At 44.8% G+C, this 23931-nt stretch overlaps 1 protein-coding gene across 2 annotated transcripts in view; it reads right to left on the bottom strand.

Annotated features, from left to right (window-relative positions):
* LOC309549185 (ALK tyrosine kinase receptor-like) overlaps nucleotides 1–23931 on the bottom strand; it is a 1241121-nt gene that overhangs the window by 108710 nt on the left and 1108480 nt on the right. For both annotated transcript variants that reach the window (XM_082249296.1, XM_082249297.1), the window contains 2 exons: nucleotides 16789–16902; nucleotides 14276–14462 (listed from right to left, as the gene is read on the bottom strand). In XM_082249296.1, coding sequence (XP_082105422.1) covers nucleotides 14276–14462; nucleotides 16789–16902 — 301 coding nt within the window. The remainder of the gene's footprint in view (nucleotides 1–14275; nucleotides 14463–16788; nucleotides 16903–23931) is intronic.

The raw sequence follows: 23931 nt of genomic DNA, 5'->3' as shown, positions 1-23931 counted from the left end.
GGACAAGGAGGGACAGTTGGCGATGCATGGATGTGTTTATGGGCTTCAGAGACAGCATCCCATGTTGAATTAGGCATGCATGGCTGCACCCTTCCTCCTCTGGGTGCATGGCAAGGCACGGCCCTTAAGGCCCTTCAAAATCCTCAGCACCAAGCCCATGATGCTGTTAATCCGGCCCTGGTCCTCCTCCACCGCCGCTTCCACCTACACCGCCCATAGGTGTGCGCAGCCTATTGCATTAAGGTGTGCACCCCAAAGTTGAAATACACATGCATGTGTTTGCCAGCAGGGAGAGTAATGTATCGGGGCCATGTACCTGTAGGCAAGGAGAAATAGAGCAGAGCAGGTCCCAGGGAGATCTTTCCCATCTCCTCACTGGCAATGCTATGTGCCCTAGGTGATTAGGGTGTGCCCAGGCACACCCAGCACACCCTGTGCGCACGCCTATGTCACCGCCACATCCACCACCACCTCAACCTCCCTCCTACTCCATATGGGCCTCGTCCTTCAGAGATGAAGAAGAACATTGTTTTATTTTTCTGTTTTTTTTTGTTGTTTTAAGTTATTTCCCTATCCACATTTGTTTGCAGAGCACTTGCCATGCTCTTAATTACGTTTTGCTGCCATTTGCAGCACTCTAGCCCTTTCCTTTGGTATTTTAGAGCCATTTTAGTGCCTTAAAGTTCGGGTCCCCATTGACTTCAATGGGGTTCGGTGTCCGGGAAAAGTTCGGTAAAAGTCCGGGACACGGACCCGGACTTTTTTTTAAAGTTCGGCCGAACCCGTCGAACACGGACATCTAGGTGTCCGCTCAACCCTACTTACAAACCCCCCAAAAAAATAAATGACCAATTCATTTATACCAAACATAGATCCAGGATTGGAGAATGTATCCCTCCCAAGGTTCTACAAAGTCTCCAGGCTCCAGAACCCATTTTAGGACTTACTAACCCCCCAAAAGAATGAATGACCAGTTCATTTATACCAAACATATATCCAAGATTGGAGAATGTATCCCTCCCAAGTCTCTACAAAGTCTACAGGCTCCAGAACCCATTCCAGGACTTACAAACCGCCCAAAAATGAATGACCAATTAATTTATACCAAACAGATTCAGGATTGGAGAATGTATCCCTCTTAAGTCTCTACAAAGTTTCCAGGCTCCAGAACCCATTCTAGGACTTACAAACCCCCCAAAAGAATGAATGACCAATTCATTAATACTAAACATAGATCCAGGATTGGAGAATGTATCCCTCCCAAGGTTCTACAAAGTCTCCAGGCTCCAGAACCCATTTTAGGACTTACTAACCCCCCAAAAGAATGAATGACCAGTTCATTTATACCAAACATATATCCAAGATTGGAGAATGTATCCCTCCCAAGTCTCTACAAGGTCTACAGGCTCCAGAACCCATTCCAGGACTTACAAACCGCCCAAAAATGAATGACCAATTAATTTATACCAAACAGATTCAGGATTGGAGAATGTATCCCTCCCAAGTCTCTACAAAGTCTCCAGGCTCCAGAACCCATTCTAGGACTTACTAACCCCCCAAAAGAATGAATGACCAATTCATTAATACCAAACATAGATCCAGGATTGGAGAATGTATCCCTCCCAAGTCTCTACAAATTCTCTGGGTTTCAGGGCCTTTGCTAAGTCTTAATAAACCTGGAGTGGGCCCTGTAGCCTAGGAGGCTCTATGCTGTGAGAGACATAAGCTTTACTAGTAGCTTATCAGTCCATGTGCTAACAAGGAGCATGCTGATAGGAGGATAGAGCAAAGTGACAGAGATAAGCTCATCACTGTGCTGCTTTCCCTTTCACTATCTGGCCAAAGGCTGTGGGAGGAACAAGACATGTAAGTAAAAGTAAAACTATAGCAGAAAAAATCAGGTCTCCTGCCCTGCCAGATGGGAGTGTGCTATGTGGCAGAGCTGTGTAAATCTTAGGACTGAATGGACAGAAATAAATTTCATTTTCCAGATAAAGCCGCTCCTTCATATATATTCCATCTGTGTCTGTAGCTGTTTGCCTGGAGGTCACAGAATTTTTTTTTTTTTTTGTGCGATGGGTGAAAGTTCTGACACTGATAGTACCGAATCAGTTCCCCACCTCTCAGTGCAGGTTTTGTAATCAGAAGTCACACAGTTGGTATTCTCAGACATTCCTGCAGCAGAAAGTCCTCATCCTGTGATAATGGTTCTGTTATTTGCATACTATTAGCATTTCCCCGCATCAGATTTTTTTCATGTCCTTCGCCAGGCGGCGCATTGCAAATGCAATTTCTGGGAAAGGCGGGAAGGGCTAATCCTTTACATATATCTGTACGCCGGCAAGGTGTGCCAGTGTGTGCTCTGTAATATCTCCAATCCTGGCTGAGGGAAGGAAAACAGGACTTTGGAAACTTTATTTAGAGACATCGCCCAGAAGGAACATAAGATCGCAAAGCCTTAATGCGGTCTTGGCTGGCTCTAAGGGGTTTGAAAAAATTAGCATAGTCATTCGTCCAGGGAGAGTCTGAATGTACAAATCTGGCAAAAATAAGTATTCTTTAGGCTTTTTCCTCTTCAGAGTGAACACCTTTATTATGGATAGTAGTAAAATACCACATTATGGCCACTAGATGGAGCAAAGGAGCACAGAAAATACATACAGTATCTCACAAAAGTGAGTACACCCCTCACATTTTTGGTAATTTTTTTATTCTATCTTTTCATGTGACAACACTGAAGAAATGACACTTTGCTACAATGTAAAGTAGTGAGTGTACAGCTTGTATAACAGTGTAAATTTACTGTCCCCTCAAAATAACTCAACACACAGCCATTAATTTCTAAACCACTGGCAACAAAAATTAGTAAGTTGGGCTCAATTAGTCATTTTCCCTCCCCGGTGTCATGTGACTCGTTAGTGTTACAAGGTCTCAGGTGTGAATGGGGGGAAGGTGTGTTACATTTGGTGTTATCGCTCTCACTCTCTCATATTGGTCACTGGGAGTTCAACATGGCACCTCATGGCAAACAACTCTCTGATGATCTGAAAAAAAAAAAGAATTGTTGCTCTACATAAAGATGACCTAGGCTATAAGAAGACTGCCAAGACCCTGAAACTGAGCTGCAGCAGGGTGGCCAAGACCATACAGCGGTTTAACAGGATAGGTTCTACTCAGAACAGGCTTCGCCATGGTCGACCAAAGTTCAACATGGCACCTCATGGCAAAGAACTCTCTGAGGATCTGAAAAAAAGAATTGTTGCTCTACATAAAGATGGTCTAGGCCAGTAATGGCGAACCTTGGCACCCCAGATGTTTTAAAACGACATTTCCTATGATGCTCAACTGCACTGCAGAGTGCATGAGCATCATGGGAAATGTAGTTCCAAAACATTTGGGGTGCCAAGGTTGGCCATCACTGGCCTAGGCTATAAGAAGACTGCCAAGACCCTGAAACTGAGCTGCAGCAGGGTGGCCAAGACCAAACAGCGGGTTAACAGGACAGGTTTTACTCAGAACAGGCCTCGCCATGGTCGACAGAAATTAAGTTCACGTGCTCAGCGTCATATCCACAGGTTGTCTTTGGGAAATAAATCTATGAGTGCTGCCAGCATTGCTGCATAGGTTGAAGGAGTGGGGGGGTCAGCCTGTCAGTGCTCAGACCATACGCCGCACACTGCATCAAATTGGTCTGCATGGCTGTCATCCCAGAAGGAAGCCTCTTCTAAAGATGATGCACAAGAAAGCCCGCAAACAGTTTGCTGAAGAAGAGCAGACTAAGGACATGGATTACTGGAACCATCTCCTGTGGTCTGATGAGACCAAGATAAACTTATTTGGTTCAGATGGTGTCAAGCGTGTGTGGCGGCAACCAGGTGAGGAGTACAAAGACAAGTGTGTCTTCCCTACAGTCAAGCATGGTGGTGGGAGTGTCATGGTCTGGGGCTGCATGAGTGCTGCCAGCACTGGGGAGCTACAGTTCAATGAGGGAACCATGAGTGCCAACATGTATTGTGACATACTGAAGCAGAGCATGATCCCCTCCCTTCAGAGACTGGGCCGCAGGGCAGTATTCCAACATGATAACGACCCCAAACACACCTCCAAGACAACCACTGCCTTGCTAAAGAAGCTGAGGGTAAAGGTGATGGACTGGCCAAGCATGTCTCCAGTAAGGATGATCGAACTTTTGAAAAGTTCGGTTCGGCCAGAACATCCGAACTTCCCGAAAGTTCGGCCCGGATTTCAGAACCCCATTGAAATCAATGGGACCCCATTGAAATCAATGGGACTTCGGTAATCAAAAAACACAATTTTTAAGCCCTAAAACCCAATAAACGCCCCTAAAAAGTGCCCAGGGTTCTGGGTCATGCCCCATTAACTATGAATCACACAAAAAAAGTTCTTAAAAATTGTCATTTTTGATAAAAAAAAGCCAATTATTGAAAAATTCAAAAAAAAAAAAGAGATTTTCTGATTTTTACTTTGGATTTCAGATCTGAGGGGTCTAAAAAGTGTACATGTGAAGTTTCAGCTCTGTAGCATGTCCAGAACCATAAAAAAAAAAGATTTTTTGTATTAGAAAACATTCAGGACAGGTAGTTGGCTTCTCTGCTGTAACACCTTGCCGGTTTAATAAAAGGCATTTTTTTGGGTTCTTTGCAGTCAGGAAAAACATCTGAACTTGTGTATAGTGGTACTGTGCACAAGTTCAGATGTTTTGCCTGCCTCCAAAAACCCCCAAAAAATGCCAGCAAAAACACACCTGGGCATTTTTTTTTTTGACGCTAGCGTTTTTTTGGCATTTTTTGGGGTTCTTTTGAGGCAGGCAAAACATCTGAACTTGTGTATAGTGGTATATATACACACATCCATATATTTATATATACACCTAGACATATATAGGTGTGATAGTAGCAGAAATATATTACTGTAAATGATTTCATAGCGCAAGCATTTATTTCTGCTATTATCACACCTATAGATGTCTAGGTGTGTATATAAAATATATGGATGTGTGTATATACACCACTATACACAAGTTCAGATGTTTTTCCTGCCTCCAAAACCCCCAAAAAATGCCAACAAAAACACACCTGGGCATTTTTTTTTTGACGCTAGCGTTTTTTTGGCATTTTTTTGGGGTTCTTTTGAGGCAGGCAAAACATCTGAACATGTGTATAGGGGGTATATATAGACATATATGTCTGAATATATACCCCTAGACATATATAGGTGTGATAGTAGCAGAAATATATTACTGTAAATGATTTCATTAGCGCAAGCATTTATTTCTGCTACTATCACACCTATATATGTCTAGGGGTATATATTCAGACATATATGTCTATATATACCCCCTATACACATGTTCAGATGTCATGCCTGACATCAAACATGTCCTCAAAAAAGCACTGGCAGTGGCAGCCCCTGCAGCATAAAAAATGCTTGGCTGGTGAGAAGCCATAATTGTGTCCCAAAGCTATTCAGAGAAATGATCATTTCTCTATAGCGGTCACCCTGCTATGGAGGGGTTTTGTCACCCTGCCATAGCAGTCACTGTCAGTTCACCCTACACTACACTACGGTCCCCTGACACTTAACACTTTCCCTACAGAAACTAAATTTTTGAAGCTAACTTAAGTGTAAAGGAGCACTCTAACTACACTAGATATCCCTTTCCTCACACTAATAAATGCTAAATGACACTTTTAAAGTAAAATGAACAGAACTGCTTCCACTCTCTTCCATGTCCAGTATAACAATGCTGGGAATATGGCGGGGGCTATCTTATATACTGGGGGGCGTATTCACTAATGATTGGTCTAGGGACCCCCTAGTCACTCCAATCACATTCCTAGCATTCTTCTGCCCCCTCAATTGGCTTTTGCTAATGGTTCTGGTCCAATTACGGGCTTTTAAAGCCCATTTCCTGAAGCATTGCATTTTGGGCGGTTCTGGTTGCCGAATTCCGAACTTTTTGGGCAAACAGTTCTAAATTCGGCCGAACCTCGAACACCCAATGTTCGGGCCGAACCGATGGTGGACCCGAATCGTTCGATCATCCCTAGTCTCCAGACCTAAACCTTATTTAGCATCTGTGGGGCATCCTCAAACGGAAGGTGGAGGAGTGCAAGGTCTCTAACATCCACCAGCTCCCTGATGTTGTCATGGAGGAGTGGAAGAGGACTCCAGGGGCAACCTGTGAAGCTCTGGTGAACTCCATGCCCAAGAGGGTTAAGGCAGTGCTGGAAAATAATGGTGGCCACACAAAATATTAAAACTTTTGGCCCAATTTGAACATTTCCACTAAGGGGTGTACTCACTTTTGTTGCCAGTGGTTTACACATTAATGGCTGTGTGTTGAGTTATTTTGAGGGGACAGCAAATTTACACTGTTATACAAGCTGTACACTCACTACTTTACATTGTAGCAAAGTCTCATTTCTTCAGTGTTGTCACATGAGAAGATATAATAAAATATTTACAAAAATGTTAGGGGTGTACTCACTTTTGTGAGATACTGTACATCTTTGTAATAAGTGATACAAGGTAATAATTCTAAAGAATGCTAGAGGGAAATAGCACAAATGGTTTATTTATTTTCTAATTCCCTCTAGCATTTTCCAGAATTGTTACACTGTATCTCTAGTTACAAAGTTTACGTATTTCCAATGTCTATCAGCTCCATCTAATGGACTTATAGTAATGCAGTATTTCACTAATGTTCATATTAAAAGAGCATTCATTCAGAAGAGGAAATAGACTAAAGAACATTCCCTGGACATAGTTGTTTCTCTGAGTGGACCCCAATTTCTATCTGGGAGCCTCACTGCTGAATGGAGGGGAATACATAGCGATTGACTGTGAAAGACATGGAAATACGTTTTAGGTATACATGTTATATAATTTACCTGTAAAATGCATGGTACTAAGCTCAAATTGCACTGTTTTATCTGGTCCACAGCAACTGGAACCATACTTGCATAATGTGTTTCCATTCACAACCAATGACTCAGAACATCCAGGACACACAGTGGCATTCATTGCTATAGTGCTACTGGCCTGACCAAAGAATGTATGGTGCTGATCTAGGGTGTGCAGCATTCAGGACCAACCCCAGCATTCAGAAGAGGACCTTCTACACCTCCTGCCCTTCATCTTGTGCCATACTGCTGCCATAGGATAGGAGGACTGAGGACTCAAATGTGAAGATGAGGCACTTATATGAAAGGGGACCCTGATGTTATAGGGGCTAAGGAGGTGAAGGGGGGACTATGATGTAAAGGGGGGAACCCGATGTGATGGGGGCTCTGATGTTAAGGGGATTTCTGATGTGAAGGGGGAGCCCTGATATGAAGGGGGGAATCTAAAGTGATGATAGCTCTAATATGAATAGGGGGCTTTAATGTGAACAGTGGGCTCTGATATGATGGGGGGGGGGGGCCGCTGATGAAAAGAGAGGGCTCTGAGGGGAAGGAGGGACCTTTGATGTGAAGAGGGGGCTCTGATGTGATGGGGGGCCTTTGATGTAAAGGGGAGCTCTGATGTGAAGGGGAGCCCTGATGTGAAGAGGGGGCTCTGATGTTATGGGGGGACCTTTGATTGGAAGGGGAGCCCTGGTCTGAAGAGGGGGCTATGATGTGATGGGGGGGACCTCAATGTGATGGGGGGATCTCTGATGTGAAGGAAGATCTCTGAAGTAAAGGGGGGAATTTGATGTAATAAGGGCTCTGATGTGAATGGGGGGGGGGGGGCTCTGATGCGAAGGGGAGGTTCTGATGTGAAGGAGAAGCCCTGATGTTAAGGGGGAATCAGTTGTGATGGAGGGCTCTGATGTGAATGGGGGGGGGGCTCTGATATTAAGGGAAAACTCTGATGTGATGGAGGCTCTGATGTGAAGTGGGGGCTCAAATGTAGAGAGGGGTCTCTGATGTGATGGGAGGACCTCTGATGTGGATAGGGGTCTCTGATGTGATGGGAGGACCTCTGATGTGATGGGAGGACCTCTGATGTGGGGAAAGGTCTCTGATGTGATGGGAGGACCTCTGATGTGGGGAAAGGTCTCTGATGTGATGGGTGGACCTCTGATGTGATGGGTGGACCTCTGATGTGGAGAGGGGTCTCTGATGTGATGGATGGACCTCTGATGTGGGGAAAGGTCTCTGATGTGATGGATGGACCTCTGATGTGATGGGAAGACCTTTGATGTGGAGAGGGGTCTTTGATGTGATGGGTGGACATCTGATGTGGGGAAAAGTCTCTGATGTGATGGGAGGACCTCTGATGTGGGGAAAGGTCTCTGATGTGATGGGAGGACCTCTGATGTGGGGAAAGGTCTCTGATGTGATGGGTGGACCTCTGATGTGGGGAAAGGTCTCTGATGTGATGGGAGGACCTCTGATGTGGGGAAAGGTCTCTGATGTGATGGGAGGACCTCTGATGTGGGGAAAGGTCTCTGATGTGATGGGAGGACCTCTGATGTGGGGAAAGGTCTCTGATGTGATGGGTGGACCTCTGATGTGGGGAAAGGTCTCTGATGTGATGGGAGGACCTCTGATGTGGGGAAAGGTCTCTGATGTGATGGGAAGACCTCTGATGTGGGGAAAAGTCTCTGATGTGATGGGAGGACCTCTGATGTGGGGAAAGGTCTCTGATGTGATGGGTGGACCTCTGATGTGGGGAAAGGTCTCTGATGTGATGGGAGGACCTCTGATGTGGGGAAAGGTCTCTGATGTGATGGGAGGACCTCTGATGTGGGGAAAGGTCTCTGATGTGATGGGAGGACCTCTGATGTGGGGAAAGGTCTCTGATGTGATGGATGGACCTCTGATGTGGGGAAAGGTCTCTGATGTGATGGATGGACCTCTGATGTGGGGAAAGGTCTCTGATGTGATGGGTGGACCTCTGATGTGATGGGAAGACCTTTGATGTGGAGAGGGGTCTCTGATGTGATGGGAGGACCTCTGGCTCTGATGTTATGGGAGGACCTCTGTTTGAAGGGGGGATCAGATTTAAGGGGAGGACTCTGATGTGAACAGGTCACTCTGATGTGAATTAAGGACTTCTGATGTGAAGTTCTTTCTTGGATCCTGTTTATTTGTTCATTTAAAATTGTTTTCATTTATTTATAGAACTGATTTTTTTTTGCCTAGGAATATTTGTGAAATACATAATATGGCCCTCATATGGGAAAGTTTGGAGACCCCTTGCCTTAAGTGAACCGGAGCTGCCAAAGGCAAAAGAAACACTTGCCATCTATAGTTGTTAATCTAGCCATCTCCTTGAGAACCACATTTAGTGTTTTTGCTGTGAACTTTGAAGATGAAGGTCTCCACAGAACCTGCAAAAGTCAAAGTGTGAATGTCCAGATCCTGGCGAAAGGTTCACTTTAAGGTCTTGAACCCTTGAAATAACTTTACAGTCTCAGTCAACCCCTGCTAAAGATTACCATATATACAACCCATGATACATTAGTGTGATGGACACTATGGAGCAGAATGCTCCTTACACTTGTGGCCATTGGGAGGAATTACCCCCTAACAGATAGCTAAAATAGCATTGGTGTCAGTGGGGACTTATCAGAGAGGCAGAAACTGCTCATTGCTCAAGGAACCCCCTAGCATCCTCTGGAGGAACCCTAGGATTCCATGGTACCTTGGTTGAGAAACTCTGATCTACATCATGTTGAATTGGATGGACTGGTGTCTTTATTCAGCCTTGCCAACAATGTAACAACATTATAAACTAACAGGAGTCTCTTACTAGTTGGAGAAGTTTTATTTTATTATCTTCTTGTAAAGCAAGGTTCGGATTAAGTTCAGCATCATCACCCCAAGGAGCTGTCTGCCGTCCTGAGTTTCCATTTTACAAGTAATTCAACAAAATTGGGGACTTGTGACATCTTCTATAAATCCACCACATAAAAAAAAAACTAAGAATTTTATTGGAAGTGATAGAAGTTATTTCTGAGAAGACTGTCCCGGCAGCCTAAGGTGCGAAGTCTGTTGTAAAAGTTGAGTGACAGATGTCTGACATTGCCCGAGAAGTCGTTATCATTAAAACTTGCGGCAAGTTCTCCAGGCCAGAGAGACAACCGGATCTGGAGCTCATCTATCTCAGTGAACTCCGAGACCTCTGACAAATTGATTCCGACTCCGCTACAAGGTCTTCCTCTGACACCTCATAAATTTAATGATAACAGACAACAAGGAACAGAAGGAAGAGTCACAGAATGGAGCTCCTCTCAATCTGAAAATGGAGAATTGTACTTAATCTTCAGTTCATAGAGGCAATGAGCTCTGGCACTTGAAGTCCGGCGGTTCACGGCAGTTAATGTCTCTTCTCGCCCTATTATTTTCCGTGCCTAATGGATAAATCCATCAAGGGAAACGTTTTTTGACAATCGGTTGGAAGTGAATTCCATCCGGTTATCACTTTGTATAAATGACCTTTAATTTGGTTTCATTTGTTATTAGATCTCATTTAGATGAGTGGAGTTTTCCGATAAGGGACTTATCCCAACTAATATAGCAAAGGTCTTACTGGGAGGAGCTGGTCATGGCAAAAGTTGACCATAAGAATTCAATCTTGAGCTCTGGAAGGTTTTACCCAGGTTGGAAGGTGGAATATGGGGGGGGGGGGGGCAAGGGGTAATTCTTGGCGCTGAGAGTGGTGATTTGGGTTGGGGGGGGGGGGAGATTAGTGCTAGGAGGGGTGATTTGGGGGCAATTTTAGCTGGGAGGGGAAAATTACCTTGTAATGGTAAGGGTTACAGGTAATCTAGAGCCCAGGGCGAACATGCCAAACTGACCCCCCCCCCCCCCGATGTATGAGCATTAGGCATCAGTAAAATCCCCCCACAAAAAAAACACTGAGCACTAATCCGCATTATTACCCCTAGGCATAAATCCCCCCTCATTCCAGTAAAAATCCACCCCCCTGCTAAAATCCCCACTCTCAGAACAAAACTTTGCCCCCCCATCCCCCAGATTCCCCCAGCTCAAATGCCCCCCCCCCAAAAAAAAAATGAATCACCCCTTCTAGCACAAATCCTCTACCCCTAAAATTCCCCCTCCTAGTACACATCTTCTTCCCCCACTTCAAATCCCCCCCCCAGCACAAATAGTCCCAAAATCACCCCTCCTAGCACTAATCTTCTTCCCCGCAACCCAAATCACTATTCTTAGCACCCCCCCCCCACATTTCTCCTCCTAGAACAAGAATTACCCCCTGCCGCCACCCCAATTCCCCCTTCCAACACAAATTTCCTTCATCCAATCTCCTTGTGCCGCTTCCCTTCATCCAATCTCCTTCTATCACAAATATTCTACCCCTAAAATTTCCCCTCCTAGTACACATCTTTTTCCCCCACTTCAAATTTCCCCCTCCCAGCACAAATAGCCCCAAAATCACCCCTCCTAGCACTAATCGCCTTCCCCCCCAACCCAAATCACCACTCTTAGCACCCCCCCCTCTCAAATTTCTCCTCCTAGAACAAGACTTACCCCCTGCCGCCACCCCAAATTCCCCCTTCCAACACAAATTCCCTTCATCCATTCTCCTTGTGGCGCCCACCACCTCACATGATACCACAGTGCCTAGGACAGTCGTCCCTCCTGCCCACCCCTTGTCCTGGCCCTGGTTTTACCCCCTTGACGACCAGGGCATTTTTTGCTATTCAGCAATGCGCTACTTTAACTGGTAATGGCGCGGTCATGTACCCAAAGGAAATCTATATAATTTCTTCACACAAATAGAGCTTTCTTTTGGTGGTATTTGATCACAACTGGGGTTTTTTTTTCAATATATATATATATATATATAAAAATAGACCAAACATTTTGAAAAAAAAAAACAATTTTTTTTACTTTCTACTATAAAACACATTCACATTTTTTCTTATAAATCCAGGTTCTTCATAAATTTAGGCCAAAATGTATTCTGCTACATGTTTTTGTTAAAACAAAAATCCCAATAAGTGTATATTGATTGGTTTGTGTGAAAGTTATAACGTCTACAAGCTATGGGATATACACTGGAATTTTTTTTTTTTATACTACTAATGGCGGTGATTAGTAAGTTATAACAGGACTGAGATAGTGCGGCGTACAATCTGACACTAAATGACGCTGTGGGGAGAACTGACTAACTGCCACTAACATCACCAGTGACACTAATACAGTGATCTGTGATAATAATATACACTGTCACTGTACTAATGACACTGGCTGGGAAAGGGTTAAGATCTAAGGCGATCGAGGGGTTAAATGGGCTCCTAAAAAATGATAAAGAATAAAATTGTAAAACAAAAATGAAATGGTAAAAAATAATTAAAAAATGAATAAAATAACAAAAATAAAAATCTACTGACACCAGTGGCCGAGCTACTGGGGTCGGAACGGTCGCACTTGCGACCAGGACCTGGCGTTCTACCACCGTGGGGGGCCCAAAGTCCTTTATAATTCTGATTTAGAGTTCAAAAGGAAATAAAACTCTAATAACTTCAATATAACTGTCTGCTTTATACAGTATCTAACAAAAGTGAGTACACTCCTCACATTTTTGTAAATATTTTATTCTATCTTTTCATGTGACAACACTGAAGAAATGACACTTTGCTACAATGTAAAGTAGTGAGTGTACAGCTTGTATAACAGTGTAAATTTGCTGTCCCCTCAAAATAACTCAACACACAGCCATTAATGTCTAAACCGCTGGCAATAAAAGTGAGTACACCCCTAAGTAAAAATGTCCAAATTGGGCCCAATTAGCCATTTTCCCTCCTCGGTGTCATGTGACTCATTAGTGTTACAAGGTCTCAGGTGTGAATGGGGAGCAGGTGTGTTGCATTTGGTGTTATCGCTCTCACTCTCTCATACTGGTCACTGGAAGTTCAACATGGCACCTCATGGCAAAGAAATCTCTGAGGATCTGAAAAAAAGAATTGTTGCCTCACATAAAGATGACTTAGGCTATAAGAAGATTGCCAAGACCCTGAAACTGAGCTGCAGCACGTTGGCCAAGACCATACAGCAGTTTAACAGGAAAGGTTCCACTCAGAACAGGCCTCGCCATGGCCAACCAAAGAAGTTGAGTGCACGTGCTCAGCGTCATATCCAGAGGTTGTCTTTGGGAAATAGATGTATGAGTGCTGCCAGCATTGCTGCAGATGTTGAAGAGATGGGGGGTCAGCCTGTCAGTGCTCAGACCATACGCCGCACACTGCATCAAATTGGTCTGCATGGCTGTCATCCCAGAAGGAAGCCTCTTCTAAAGATGATGCACAAGAAAGCCCACAAACAGTTTGCTGAAGACAAGCAGACTAAGGACATGGATTACTGGAACCATCTCCTGTGGTCTGATGAGACCAAGATAAACTTATTTGGTTCAGATGGTGTCAGGCGTGTGTGGGGGCAACCAGGTGAGGAGTACAAAGACAAGTGTGTCTTACCTACAGTCAAGCATGGTGGTGGGAGTGTCATGGTCTGGGGCTGCATGAGTGCTGCTGGCACTGGGGGGCTACAGTTCATTGAGGGAACCATGAATGCCAACATGTACTGTGACATACTGAAGCAGAGCATGATCCCTTCCCTTCAGAGACTGGGCCACAGGGCAATATTCCAACATGATAACGACCCCAAACACCTCCAAGATGACCACTGCCTTGCTAAAGAAGCTGAGGGTAATGGTGTAGGACTGGCCAAGCATGTCTCCAGACCTAAACCCTATTGAGCATCTGTGGGGCATCCTCAAACTGAAGGTGGAGGAGCGCAAGGTCTCTAACATCCACCAGCTCTGTGATGTCATCATGGAGGAGGGGAAGAGGACTCCAGTGGCAACCTGTGAAGCTCTGGTGAACTCCATGCCCAAGAGGGTTAAGGCAGTGCTGGAAAATAATGGAGGCCACACAAAATATTGACACTTTGGGCCCAATTTGGACATTTTGACTTAGGGGTGTACTCATTTTTGTTGCCAGTGGTATAGACATTAATGGCTGTGTGTGGAGTTATTTTGAGGGGACAGCAAATTTACACTGTTATACAAGCTGTACACTCACTACTTTACATTGTAGCAAAGTGTCATTTCTTCAGTGTTGTCACATGAAAAGATAGAATAAAATATTTAGAAAAATGTGAGGGGTGTACTCACTTTTGTGAGATACTGTAAGTATAATATACCAATATAATATAACCATATTCATAACTGCAATGCAACTATAATGCGTTATAGAGTCAACTGATGTCTCGCTTTCAGGCCGCCGCCTTAATCTCACCTGATGAGGGAGATGTGTTTCCTGGGCACCTCTTTCAGGTCTCCGATGGAGGTGATCTTGCCGGCAAAGCAGTAGTTGGGGTTGTAGTCGGTCATTATGGTGGACGTTCTCACTTTGCTGAGTTTGTAGTCTGGGCTCTGTAGTTCCATCTGTATAGCCTGGAGCTCCTGGTGTTTCCTGCGGTAAACTGTAGAGAGAACTTTGGTTCTGTCACTGATAATGGACTGACTGACATGGAGCAAAAAGGTTCTCCAGAAATTCTCCTTCCAATTAAGATGTCCATAGGCATGAATGATTCAAGAGATGAACGTCTACGGGATTAATCATAACCTTATGGGCTAAAAAAATCGGAGTTTCTCAGGGCCTCTGTTAGAAATCACAGGGCCCCATACAACCTACCTGAAAGGAGACACCCACCAAAAATATCAAAATATATTTTTGCTAAGGTGCCACAGCTGCAATGCTATGCTTTGTAGCCATTGCAGAAGTGATACCCTTGTTGAACAAGCAGTGCCGGGAAAAGGTCATCCAGTGCCCAGGGCAAAGATGCCCAACTGAGCCCCTCCCCCTTTCCTTTAAGAGTTAGGGCCAGGGCACCCCCATCCCTGCAATAAAACATTGCGCCCAGGGCAGCCTCCCCTCCTGTCCACCCCTTGTCCCGGCCCTGTGAACAAGACCCAGTCAAGTGAATAGCGCTGCTCAGTCAAGTGCCCCAGTTGCATTGTGTTAGTTCGGGGTTAAAGCAGGCGGTGAGGTGGCATTAGTGTGTGGTTAAAGCTGGCAATATGCCTCCTCATCGCCTGTCAAATGTTTTCTGAAGAGCGATCCAAATGCTGACTGCTCTTCAGAGAGCAAAGCACACGTAAACGAGCCCTTCATTTATTCAACATTATTTTTTTTTAGAATTTTTTTTTTACATTTTTTTAATTTTATTTATTTATTCATATTTTCTACTGCCTTGTTGGGGGGCTTTGGTGAAAAAATCAGGGGTCTAAAACTACGGCCCTCCAGTTGTTCAGGAACTACAATTCCCATCATGCCTAGTCATGTCTGTGAATGGCAGAGTTTTACAATACCTCATGGGACCTGTAGTTCCGCAATAGCTGGAGGGTCGTAGTTTGGAGATCCCTGATCTAAACAGACCCCCAGATGTCTCACTTTTGGGCAGTGGCGGCTGGTGCTCCATGGGCCAGGGGGGGGTGACAGACGGACCACACCATACCCCGCCCGGACCACACCAGCCCGCACAACATACCCACCCACCCTCTTCGGTCGTTGGCTCACTCACCCTGCCTGGACATGTGGAGGGAGGGCAGGCAGCAGCAGCGGCGGCAGTTCCTTCTTTCCCCTCAGTCTCCTGCGTCTCCTCCCTTCTCCTCCTCCATGGCCAATGGCATGGCTTCTCCTTTTGGCCAATCGGGAAACGGGTCTCAGGACCCGCTTCCTGATTGGCCAGGAGGAGAATCTGTGTGACAATAGCGAATATTCATTCTATTGTCTATTCATGCTATTGTCACACAATTGGGTGGGCTCAGGGCGCAGTGCTCTGCGCCCCGAGCCCTCCCTTTTTTTGAAGCCTCTTAGAGCCTCTGGCTCTAATCACGTGCTTAAAACATAAAAACCATTGGAATCCATGTGTATGGCGCCCTGCATGTAGATTAGGGGGCCGGACCCATGGATAGGGGGGGCGCCCCCAATGGACGGGCCACCACTGCTTTTGGGACAGAATAAGAAACTAGGGGAAGAGGTTCCCTAGTCCTTTTCTCTGCAGCCTCAGCTGCACTGGACAGTGAATGAATAAGAAGTTTCCGTGCTGAGAGGCTTCCTGTTCATTAACAAACTGAAGCATATGCTTCAGTTTGCTATGCTTCAGTTATGAATGGACACAAAAACAACTGGTACCAATCACTATGTTCATTCTGGAAAGCAAGACATATTTACCGGCCCTTCCCCTGCTCTCCATCCTGAAATTATCCTAATGTGCCGGCAGAAGCTGCCGGCGGGAGAGGTGGGAAATCGGCAGCACTGCGGGGAAGGGGGAGCCCAGACAGGGGGTGAAAAGGGCAGATGCTAGAACTGATCCCTCTGCAGCGCAGCTGGAGGGAGAGAGCTGGCAGTGCTGCAAGGGGATCCACAATAGTCACAAGGCAGTACAGCCCCTCTCAGCAGGTGCCCGGGCCCCCCTTTTGAACTGATGGGGCCCAGGCCCTATACAGGAGAGCTGGCTGTAATGCCTTATCAGCGGCCATGCTCATGAATAACATTGATTTTGTCTAAAATCTTATCTGAGATTAGTTGTACTGAGACATCCCAATTCTTTGGTATCCATGGTCTATGTATCTATATTAGCACAAATTAATTAAAAAAGAGTCAGACGTTTACCAGCCATTAGACCTTATATGGAAGGAGAACCTTTCTAAACTAAATGGGTAAAAACTCCATTTTAATTTTTTTTTTTTTTTTTATTTGTGCAGCTCTGTAGAGGAAAGGTTATTTAAATAGTAGTGACTCACCAATCATTATACCTGAGAAAGCCAAGATAAGGGCAGCCACAAGGCCTGAGGTCACGATGGACAATATCAGAGAAAGGGGAAGGTGCGTCTCCTGGGCTGACTGAATTTGGTCATCTGAAAAAAACAGAACCCGGTGAATAAAGCAATGGAGGCTGTGGACAAATTCTCAAGGCTGAATTGATTATTAAATGGGCAGCGGGAAAAGGCCAATGTTTACAATGGACACCGAAAGTAGACAATATCGTGAGCAGAGCCATATATACTGTCCTGAGCTTAGGTCCAGGTCATACACCGATCAGCCATAACATTTTGACCACCCACCTAATATTGAGTAAGTTCCCCTTTTGCCAGCAAAAGAGCACTGACCTGTCAAGGCATGGACTCCAAAGTAACATCCACATGAATGGCAAGAGCCATGGTTTCCCAGGGGAACGTTGCCCAAAGCATCACAATGCCTCCAACGGCTTGCCTTCTTCCCATACTGCATCCTGGTGCCATCTCTTCCCCAGGTAAGTGACCCACATGTACCCGGCCATCCACATGTTCCAAAAGAAAATGTAATTTATCAGACCAGGCCACCTTCTTCTATTGCTCCTTGGTCCAGTTCTGATGCTCACGTGCCCATTGTAGGCACTTTTCGCTGTGGACATGGGTCAGCATGGACACCCTGACCGGTCTACATAGCCCCATACACATCAAACTGCGGTGCTCTGTGTGTTCTGACACGTTTCTATCAGATTCAGCATTCACTTTTTCAGGAATTTGAGCTCCAGTAGCTCTTCTATTGGATCAGACTACACAGTCCAGCCTTCGCTACCCACCTCAATCAATGAGCCTTCTCTCCCCACCTCCATCAATGAGCTTTCCTTCCCCACCTCCATCAATGAGCCTTCCCTACCCACCTCCATCAATGAGCCTCCCCACCACCATCAATGAGCCTCCCCACCCCCATCAACGAGCCTTCCCACCCCCACCTCCATCAATGAGCCTTCCCACCCCCCCACCTCCTTCAATGACCCTTTTCTACCCACCCTCACCTCCATCAATGAGCCTTCCCACCCCCACCTCAATCATTGAGCCTTCCCACCCCCCCACCTGCATCAATGAGCCTTTCCTACCCACCTCCACATCCATAAATGCGCCTTCCCACACCTCCATCAATGAGCATTCCCTCCCCCACCTTCATCAATGAGCCTTCCCACCTTTATCAATGAGCCATCCCACCCCCATCTCCATCAATGAGCCTTCCCACCTCCACCTCCATCAATGAGCCCCCCCCACCTCCATCAATGAGCCTTAGCTGCCCATGACCCTGTCACTGGTTGGCCACTTCCATCAATGAGCCCCCCCCCCCACCTCCATCAATAAGCCTTTCCTACCCACCCCCACCTCCATCAATGAGTCTTTCCACCCCCCACCTCCATCAATGAGCTTTTTCTACCCACCTCCACCTCCATCAATGAGCCTTCCCACCCCCACACCTCCATCAATGAGTGTTCCCTCCCCCACCTTTATCAATGAGCCTTCCCACCTTCATCAATGAGCCTTCCCACCCCCATCTCCATCAATGGGCCTTCCCTCTTCACCTCCATCAATGAGCCTGAACTGCCCATGACCCTGTCACTGGTTGGCCAGTTTTCCTTCATTAGACCACTTCCATCAATGAGCCTTCCCACCCCCACCTCCATCAATGAGCTTTTTCTACCCACCTCCACCTCCATCAATGAGCCTTCCCACCCCACACCTCCATCAATGAGTGTTCCCTCCCCCACCTTCATCAATGGGCCTTCCCACCTTCATCAATGAGCCATCTCACCCACATCTCCATCAATGAGCCTTCCCTCCCCACCTCCATCAATGAGCCTTCCCTCCCCACCTCCATCAATGAGCCTTCCCTCTTCACCTCCATCAATAAGCCTTCCCTCCTCAACTCCATCAATGAACCTTCCCTCCTCACCTCCATCAATGAGCCTGAACTGCCCATGACCCTGTGACTGGTTGGCCAGTTTTCCTTCATTAGACCATTTTTGGGCGGTCCTGACCAATGCAGACCGGAAACATCTCACAACAGCTGCGGTTTTGGAGTTACTGTCACCCAGTTGTCCAGCCATTACAATTTAGACCTTGTCAAAGTTTCTCAAATCCTTAGGCTTGCCCATTTTTTCTGCTTTTACCACACCAACTTCAGAGACAACATTAAAAGCATAAATAGACAGCGCTAACAGGTGACAAAATGTAAATGAATTATAAATATATATAAATGTGCTACAATAATTAATTGGTGCCCTAAAACATTGATGCTCTAAAAAATTGATTGGTACAACCAAAAAGTGTATATATAAACAATAATTATAATAAATACTAAAGTGCTAAGATTAAGTGTCCATAATATAACCATTAAAGTGCAAAGTGATTTGTTAAGGTGCAGTCCAAAAAAAAAATAATGCTTCTTCAACACAAAACTAAAGTGCCAAACAGGTGCTCGAATCCATAAAAGTGCCCAAGTGCTCTTCAGGAAAAAGGCCCCCAATGGGGATGCACTCACCAGATTTTGGGTAAAAATGAGCCTTGAACATGTATAATGTTCCTTGATCGGATCACAGGATCAATGCAGCTACCCTAGCATATGAGATATCCCTCAAACGGATGGATGGATGACATGCACCTCATAGACTGGCTCCTTAATAATTCGTCTCCTCTCTCTCTCCCATGTGTGTTTCAAATAAAAAGAGAGAAGCCGTACATAGTGAAGCCCGTAATATTTATTTAAACCAGAATGGTAAGAATAATACTCACAAAGTATCTTTAAAAAATCGGCAATGAACAGCATTAAACAGCCTAGCACAGTCAATCCTCCAATTTCCGTGTCGCTGCCGGCGTGCGTTCCACGGTGGTTAACAGGAAATGACGCTGCAAAAGCTCCGCTGCCCGGAAGTGCGTCGACGCGTTTCGCCCGCCTTAATGGGCGTTATCAAAGACCTTTGATAACGCCCATTAAGGCGGGCGAAACGCGTCGACGCACTTCCGGGCAGCGGAGCTTTTGCAGCGTCATTTCCTGTTAACCACCGTGGAACGCACGCCGGCAGCGACACGGAAATTGGAGGATTGACTGTGCTAGGCTGTTTAATGCTGTTCATTGCCGATTTTTTAAAGATACTTTGTGAGTATTATTCTTACCATTCTGGTTTAAATAAATATTACGGGCTTCACTATGTACGGCTTCTCTCTTTTTATTTGAAACACACATGGGAGAGAGAGAGGAGACGAATTATTAAGGAGCCAGTCTATGAGGTGCATGTCATCCATCCATCCGTTTGAGGGATATCTCATATGCTAGGGTAGCTGCATTGATCCTGTGATCCGATCAAGGAACATTATACATGTTCAAGGCTCATTTTTACCCAAAATCTGGTGAGTGCATCCCCATTGGGGGCCTTTTTCCTGAAGAGCACTTGGGCACTTTTATGGATTCGAGCACCTGTTTGGCACTTTAGTTTTGTGTTGAAGAAGCATTATTTTTTTTTTGGACTGCACCTTAACAAATCACTTTGCACTTTAATGGTTATATTATGGACACTTAATCTTAGCACTTTAGTATTTATTATAATTATTGTTTATATATACACTTTTTGGTTGTACCAATCAATTTTTTAGAGCATCAATGTTTTAGGGCACCAATTAATTATTGTAGCACATTTATATATATTTATAATTCATTTACATTTTGTCACCTGTTAGCGCTGTCTATTTATGCTTTTAGTTTTTTCTGGTATTTTACCTAGTGAGCAGCAGCTTCAGGTTTTATACATTGTTTATATTTATTTTTTCACCAAAATATACATCACAGCGCGGAAAATAAGTTATTGTTTTTCAGAGACAACATGTTTACTTGCTGCCTAACACATCCCACCCACTTTTAGGTGCCATTGTCTTGAGATAATCAATGTCATTCACTTTACCTGTCAATGGTCAGAATGTTATGGCTGATTGGTGCATATTTTATGCAAAGCACCAGCCATTGGGCACAATACTTTCTACAGAGGTAACCGAGCAGAACAAATGTTATCTGCTAAGCAAAACTCTTCATATATATATATATATATATATATATATATATATATATATATATATATATATATATACATACACAGTGCATTGCGAACGTATTCGGCCCCCTTGAACCTTTCAACCTTTTGCCACATTTTAGGCTGTAAACATAAAGATATAAAACTGTAATTTTTTGTGAAGAATCAACAACAAGTGGGACACAATCATGAAGTGGAACGAAATTTATTGGATATTTCAAACTTTTTTACCAAATAAAAAACTGAAAAATTGGGCGTGCCAAATTATTCAGCCCCCTTAAGTTAATACTTTGTAGCGCCACCTTTTGCTGCGATTACAGCTGTAAGTCACTTGGGGTATGTCTCTATCAGTTTTGCACATCGAGAGACTGAAATTTTTGCCCATTCCTCCTTGCAAAACAGCTCGAGCTCAGTGAGGTTGGATGGAGAGCGTTTGTGAACAGCAGTTTTCAGTTCTTTCCACAGATTCTCGATTGGATTCAGGTCTGGACTTTGACTTGGCCATTCTAACACCTGGATATGTTTATTTGTGAACCATTCCATTGTAGATTTTGCTTTATGTTTTGGATCATTGTCTTGTTGGAAGACAAATCTCCGTCCCAGTCTCAGGTCTTTTGCAGACTCCATCAGGTTTTCTTCCAGAATGGTCCTGTATTTGGCTCCATCCATCTTCCCATCAATTTTAACCATCTTCCCTGTCCCTGCTGAAGAAAAGCAGGCCCAAACCATGATGCTGCCACCACCATGTTTGACAGTGGGGATGGTGTGTTCAGGGTGATGAGCTGTGTTGCTTTTACACCAAACATAACGTTTTGCATTGTTGCCAAAAAGTTTGATTTTGGTTTCATCTGACCAGAGCACCTTCTTCCACATGTTTGGTGTCTCCCAGGTGGCTTGTGGCAAACTTTAAACGACACTTTTATTGGATATCTTTAAGAAATGGCTTTCTTCTTGCCACTCTTCCATAAAGGGCAGATTTGTGCAGTATACGACTGATTGTTGTCCTATGGACAGAGTCTCCCACCTCAGCTGTAGATCTCTGCAGTTCATCCAGAGTGATCATGGGCCTCTTGGCTGCATCTCTGATCAGTCTTCTCCTTGTATGAGCTGAAAGTTTAGAGGGACGGCCAGGTCTTCGTAGATTTGCAGTGGTCTGATACTCCTTCCATTTCAATATTATCGCTTGCACAGTGCTCCTTGGGATGTTTAAAGCTTGGGAAATCTTTTTGTATCCAAATCCGGCTTTAAACTTCTCCACAACAGTATCTCGGACCTGCCTGGTGTGTTCCTTGTTCTTCATGATGCTCTCTGCGCTTTAAATGGACCTCTGAGACTATCACAGTGCAGGTGCATTTATACAGAGACTTGATTACACACAGGTGGATTCTATTTATCATCATTAGTCATATAGGTCAACATTGGATCATTCAGAGATCCTCACTGAACTTCTGGAGAGAGTTTGCTGCACTGAAAGTAAAGGGGCTGAATAATTTTGCACGCCCAATTTTTCAGTTTTTTATTTGTTAACAAAGTTTGAAATATCCAGTAAATTTGGTTCCACTTCATGATTGTGTCCCACTTGTTGATTTTTCACAAAAAATTACAGTTTTATATCTTTATGTTTGAAGCCTGAAATGTGGCAAAAGGTCGCAAAGTTCAAGGGGGCCAAATACTTTCGCAAGGCACTGTATATATATATATATATATATAAATATAAATAAAAGAAGATAATTTTGCACTATGGCCAAAATAAAACAAAAAGCAACTACAATGCCTTCCCATGAAGTATAACTACAATTAAACAGCCAAAAAGTGCAGTGCTAGGTGTAGATGTCAATCATCACTTCCTTTGTGTACAGAAATATCTGCTGGGTAACAAACCTCCCAAAATCATAAAGTGCAAAGAAAATATGTGCAATAAAATAAAGTGAATATCACATATTAAAATGTAACAAGTGCATAAGTGGTTGAGCACCGATCCTCAAAACTTAAAAAAAAAAAAAGTGGGAAAGTCCCAAAAATGTGGCAATCCTCTCAGACCAGAGTGAGTGGTTAGGAAAAGTGTATTCTAATTCCAGGGCTTATGTGCACCACGCCGGTGAGACAAGCTGGAGCTCACCAGAGCAAAGGAACTGCTAATATATAGTGGTTAAATGCAGTTAAATTTCAACCCAGGGGCTCCAACATCCCTATAATTCTTCTCCAGATCCTCTGTTGAGCATAGAACCTCCCGACAGGTTATCTCCTGAAAGCATCACCTCCAGGAACGCCAGCTCATACATGTGGTTATAGATAAAAACTGAGCATCATACCACAATAGAAAGAAAAAATACTCTTCATAGTGACGATCCACGTAAAAACAAACAAATTATATTAACCAATGCACTTACAGACTTATGAGGATAACAAACGCTATCAATATTCACAAAGGCCATCCATCTGTCGAGTTCCAAGACGGCGGCTGCTAGATCACCAATGGGTGGTTTAGCGTGTGTCCCGGCTCTGTCCTACGCGTTTTGTCACAAATTACATCATCAGGGGCTCAGGACCTGATGACGTCACGTATGATAGCGTTGTTATCCTCATACGTCTATAAGTGCATAGGGTAAATCAATTTATTTGTTTTTATGAAGATCTTCTAGGCTCAACAGAGGGTCTGGAGCAGGGGAGGACTGGCCCAGGGGGCAGGGGGGCAACTGGACTGGCCCAGGGCGGGCTGCACTGCTTCTGCCACAGACATGCCTAAAGGATTCCTGGTGAAGAGAAGTAAAAAGTCCCCACCGCTGAGTGAAGACAGGGAAAAAGCACAGCCCCCCCCAGCATGGACGAACTGTGTCTGAGAAGAGGCCAGTTCCATGCCCAACTGGAGACTCTCCTCCCTCAGCCAGCCCTGAGCAAGCTGTCCCAGCTACCCCCAACTGCCTCCTGCTGGCCAGGTGGGGAACCTGGATTTGATCAGTAGAGAGTACCTAGAGCAGAACTTCAGCCTGGAATGGGGGTCAGGAGTAGGACGGGAAGAAGGAGAGTGGGAGGGGGGCCTCTGGTTTGTATGAAACAA

This window comes from Pelophylax lessonae (genome assembly GCF_965119305.1).
Source record: "Pelophylax lessonae genome assembly, chromosome: 3".
Taxonomy (NCBI): Eukaryota; Metazoa; Chordata; class Amphibia; order Anura; family Ranidae; genus Pelophylax; species Pelophylax lessonae.
This window is presented reverse-complemented; position numbering and strand designations above follow the sequence as displayed.